Source organism: Ictalurus punctatus, chromosome 3, assembly GCF_001660625.3.
Source record: "Ictalurus punctatus breed USDA103 chromosome 3, Coco_2.0, whole genome shotgun sequence".
In the NCBI taxonomy this organism is placed as follows: domain Eukaryota; kingdom Metazoa; phylum Chordata; class Actinopteri; order Siluriformes; family Ictaluridae; genus Ictalurus; species Ictalurus punctatus.
Genome location: NC_030418.2, coordinates 17,765,771 through 17,771,347, shown reverse-complemented (window position 1 = coordinate 17,771,347; position 5,577 = coordinate 17,765,771). Strand labels below are relative to the sequence as shown.

Genomic DNA, 5,577 nt, shown 5'->3' with positions numbered 1-5,577 from the left:
ATTTAGGTTTTAATACCTTGAGAGTGTAACACACACACACACAAAATTATAGCTCTTGACAACCCCCCCCCAATTTTGCCAAGATTCATGGATTTTACTTTGTGTAACCTATTAAGTAGTCAAGCAAGGGAGTCTGGTGCCACCAAGTGATCCTACCAAGAATTACATCAACACAAATAATGAATGTGGACAAAATTAATACATGAAGTCAGATCACTTATCAAAATAGTATTAAATTGTATTAAGTGAGGCAAAAGAATCATCACCTAAAGTGATATTAAAAATACACACCTCGTTCCTAATATAGACATGCAATTATTGAGTTTATATACTAACATTTGTGGTGAAATACAGTACAAAGAATAAGCAACAGAAAAAGTCTAATGGTTAGAAAGAATTTAATGCTTTCGTGTTTTAAGGTTTTCTAATGTTCACATTAGAGCTGTGCTCTAGAGAAGTCTGGTTTTGATCTTCCAGTTATTTTTTGAATATATTTAAATTACATTCAGTGCCACTTACATTCAGCTGTTTTTGGGGGGTGATTTCCAGGCCGTTTGGTGATTTAGAGTAAAAATATCTACACTGAACATCTTCCCTCCTGTATTCTAGCACCAGCGGTGTCTGATTATAAGCAGCTACAAAGTTTATCTAATATATCATTCATTATATAATAGATGACTGACTCTACCTCAGTATTTCTACATCCTTATAAGATGAGCTTTGATAAACATAGGATAGAAAAAAGTCTATGGTAGTTTTGAGTTATCCAAGCCATATAAATTGCCTTAATGAATGAATGAATGAATGAATGAATGAATGAATGCCTTTTATTGTCACTATAAGGAAGTCAGTCTTGGAGGATCTGCTCCAGAACAAAGAGGAGGCTCCTCAGTCCATATATGTAGCCATCATCTGAGCTGTCACTGGGAAACACATGGGCAAAATCAATCATCCTGACCTCCACATTTTCCTCCTTCCCTTCATTTGAGCTCTTGTCTTCAACCACATTGTTTGTTTTTGAGTCCATGTCAGCAGTCATTCCATTAGCCTGGTGATGTAGAGAGTGAGACCCAAACCCATTCACTTTCCTCACATAGTGAATGGCTTCGAGAATGCTACTACAGTTTACCTGCCCGCAGGAGCTCTTCAACTTTGAGCTAGTGACATGAACATTAGTTTTGTTCTCTGGCCCAGCTTTATCATTCTGTCTTGTCAGACCTTCAGTTCTGTTCTTTGTATTGGCTATGTGAAGAGAGCCCTCATACACAAACAAGAGAGAGCTAGCATAGAAGTGGAGCTGTTTCTGGCCCTCAAACCAGTGCAGGATGTCACAGATTTTATGGATGCTAAGAGAAATGGCATCTTTTCTCAGCTCCTCTCCATTATGGAAAAATCTAGCTAATCCTGGAAAGGAAAAACAGAACACTGTACTTAATATCTGCACAGAAACAATTGGAATGTTGTATTATTTCCATCAACTGTGTCAAATGTGAGCAACTTCTTGTTTTTTTTCTTTGCAACCAAGCAAAGTAGTATTCAAGGTCTCATTCATACCAGTTTTGAGTGTTTTCTTTGTCAGGCTGCGTCCATAGGATTGTTCTTGACTAATATAGCTTCCTGAATCTACTTGGTAAACCTGAAAATGAGAAAAGGAGACATGAAGACTGAAAGAGACACTTCAACATCAGTGGACACTGCATGAATGACATCTGTTTGCACTGCTAGTTGTTGTTATGGGAGCAATGAATTGGGAAAACATAATGAAAATGAAGTGGAATCAATGTCCTGTTTTGGTAACAACTAATACATCATTCATCATTTTGAATATCAACGAGTTTCACTTCCTACAGCACCAGACACACTTTGTTTGCACAGCTGATGACCAATCCTGATCCACTGGAAACTTTGTATATTACTCTGAGCTACATCAAGAATAAATCAAGGTTCATCAAATACGTAAGGAACAAAAATATATCAGCAAATATTCGGTAGCAAATAATGCAAATAATGAACATGTCCATGAAGATTAGATATGGAAAACACACACAGTCTCACCCTCATTCCTAGAATCAAGAACCCAATCTCTTCCATTAGAGGATACTTTCTAATCTGCTCTTCTTGTTTCTCGTGTGAGGCAAAGGGATCATAGCTCTTCCTCCCAATCTTCACATCCATGATGCATGGACATGCAAACCTCCCAGCCACATCCTCCAGCTTCAGATACAGCTCTAAGAAAATGCATAGAGGCTGAGAATGTTTTCACAGATTTGATGCATAAACAAATTTGAGTGTGGTATGATTAACTGTGTGCTTAGTTACTGAGCAAAAGTGTCATGCAGAGTGACCCAGCAACCCAGTAACAGAATGGCATTTGCACAACTCTGACTTAGAGTTATTACTTACAATAATTCTTGTTTAACATGAGCTGTAAACCTAGTCCTTTATGTGTAAATGTGTTAAATTTATGTGTTAATCCTTTATAGTTTCAGAGGGCTGGCTGAAGCTTCTCTGCTGAGAGACTCTGATAAGACTTTATGACAAGTCAATTCTTTTCAGTCAAGTTAGTAGTCAGTGGAAAGCCAATCCACAACACAATCAACTGATTAAAGTCTCCATGACAAAGTGCTTTATTGTGTGCTATAACTGGGATGGTTTAAAGTTCAAAGTTGGCCAAAAGTTATCCATTAACATATATGCATAAGAGTTCAAGACTGAGTACAACTACCCTATAATTACATTTCTCTCTCATTAATATTATATATATATATATATATATATATATATATATATATATATATATATATATATATATATATATATATATATATATATATATATATATATATATATATATATATATCTTTTTCTCTTTCTCTCTAATCTTTAAATGCTGACTCAAACATTGACTCATAGATACGACAAGGAATATACTCTAATGATAATGTCCCTTTTCAGCTTACATTCCAATCCCTTCTCAGATAAAACAGGGCTACTACCACTGCATCCTGTTCCTGTTGGACATGATGTCAACTATGTAAACATTGCACATTCACTTAGAGGAGACACCAATATAAATAATTAACCAATGAAACAATTATTTATTGAGGAATAACTTCAGAAAATCAGTCATTAGTCATACATCAACATTAATTTGCAGTCTATAATATGACCTAAAGCAAAGCAAACTTAGGCAAAAATATGTTGCCAATTGGAGTTGTTGTTCATGGCCAAGGGTTGGTAGACACCTGACCATAACACTCATATGTGCTTTTTGAACATCCCAAACCAGATTTAGTAACCCTCATCTTGATGGTGACCACTGAAATTATATAATTAGGTTCAGATTTTAAATAGGTAATTACTGGACAGATATATCCTATCTCACCCTTTGGTTTATTTGGAGGTGACCATGTGCCATAGTATTTGGGTAGGTGTTGTTGTAAGGCCAGTAGGTGTGGATCTTTACATTCTTGAGCAAACACCTAAAAAACACATTCAGATAAGGGCTGACCTTGAGTAACCAATACAAATTTTGAGCAAACAAATAGGTGTATGTGTGTACCAAGGATTTGGTGAACTGTCCAACTGCTGCTGCATTGTCAGGTTTTGAGTGGTGGATTATACCTGTGTGTAAAAGTGCATCTCACATGGGCCTCTGGGTGGAGGCTGCAGCTGTTTGAGTACAGTGCCATCAAAGTGTTGTAGGATACCTGAACAATTACACACACACACATACATACATAAACAAAAACCTGCATCAGGAAACTCTTGACAATCCTGAAAACCAAGCGAGGCCTAAGGTAAAACTATAACAATTTTATTTTATAACATTATAATGGAGTAAAAACAACAACAACAACTAAATGATTTTACAGTTTTCAGACTTTTAATACTGTGTACGAAGGATCTCAGACAAATGAAAATGTATACCCTGTAAACAGAAATCTTGAGGTTGGGGTTTGTTATTGTTTCCAGACATTTTTCTCCCAGTGGAAAAAACTAATTGAAAATTATGTGGATAAGGCCATTGAAATATATATGATTGGAAATACAGCATGGGTCATTCCGCATTTTCTGTCTCTAGTGTCCTACACACACACACACACACACACACCACTGTGAATTATTAATTGAATCCAATGTACAATGTGCTTCTCAGTTGCTTTTAAACTATCCCACTAGTTAACGCTGCTACCTCTGTTTTACAGACACACAAAATGAAAATAAAACACAATTAAGAAATGTTAAGAACGTAGTAATTTCAGAAGAATTATGAGACCAACTGTTCACACACTTGTAAACTCTGAGGCTCCTAAATTGACATTTTAAGGGAGTGTATTAAAGCTGTTAACCCTAGCATAGTCTGCACACTCATGGATCAATTTTTATATGGACTATTTTTATATTTTAGGAAAATTAGGAAATATGTTAAATCACTTCCAAATCACTTGAGACCATTCATGTAAATTAATGTAAATAAACACAATAGCGTCCAAGGATTCTGAATATGCATATAAATAATTTATGCATGAAAGGGTTAAAGTGGAGGCGTTCTGTACTGTATGGTTACTGAACAAAACGCAGTATAATCACGCATGTGGTTTAAAATGAATAACTAAACAATAACCAAGAGATTAAAGGCTTAACTGACCGACTTTATGGATGCCGTACTTGTGTCCAGCCACCTGATGAGAGAGCGGCACTGGAGCCCGCGCGCGCTCTGCTTTCCTGCTCTTCCATTCTGCAGCGGTTTCATTTTGCTCTCCATCACCGCCGGCTAGATATGATTTTAATACTCGATCCACTGTAGACATTCTGAGCTCCGGCTCTAACATCACCTCATAATCATCTTATTTAACTCTGTACTTCACGTTACCGCGGAGTCACATACCTCTCGCGGATGTCTGGTAGTATAGATAAGAAATAACTACTTTGACCGATGTCCCACTAAAGATTTATAGCTACACATATTCCTACAAACAGCTGTGAATCCGTGCCACCACATCCCACTTCCTAGTAAAAGAAAAGCGGCCACACCACAACTGTCCTGTGCGCTAAAGTTCATTAATAATCTCTCGTCAGTGCACACGGTGTTAGCCAACTGTGCCACTCATACTTCACGCCCAACTGCTGTATTATTCTGCTTGAGGAACATGGCTCTCCTTAACCTTTGGCTCGAGTTTCACTGAGATACACAACCAGTCCTGGTAGTTATTTAGTTATTTAAAGTGAGGAACAATTCGTTTTCATACATGTGCGCAAGAAGAGAAAATGTCACCATATGTCAAAGTTATATCAACTGAAACGTGAGTGACAAATGTGAAATGGTGGAGTTTCATTTTGTACCATAATTCTTGAATCTGATTGGTCAGAAGGTATTGACTTTTTTCTACAGCAGCAGCTCTGACATTAGTGCTGGCTGTAACTCAAATCACATAATGTACTCATTCTAATACACTACCATTTCTATAGTAACGGCTAATTCACAGCCCACCAAGAACCAGATGTCCATGGATGTTGTTTTTGGGCTAAATATGGTCAGCTGGTCATGGGGACATTCTAGAACGCTTAACATGT

At 37.0% G+C, this 5,577-nt stretch overlaps 1 protein-coding gene across 1 annotated transcript; it reads right to left on the bottom strand.

Moving 5' to 3' along the window:
* Positions 1–384: 384 nt before the first annotated feature.
* ipmka (inositol polyphosphate multikinase a) lies at positions 385–5,264 on the bottom strand. The gene is made up of 6 exons (XM_017463969.3): positions 4,652–5,264; positions 3,625–3,710; positions 3,386–3,482; positions 2,056–2,228; positions 1,555–1,636; positions 385–1,404 (listed from the first exon to the last, which is right to left on the bottom strand). The coding sequence occupies exons 1-6, from the start codon at positions 4,833–4,835 to the stop codon at positions 848–850; spliced, it is 1,179 nt and encodes a 392-aa protein (XP_017319458.2). The 5' UTR covers positions 4,836–5,264; the 3' UTR covers positions 385–847.
* Between the last annotated feature and the right edge of the window lie 313 nt (positions 5,265–5,577).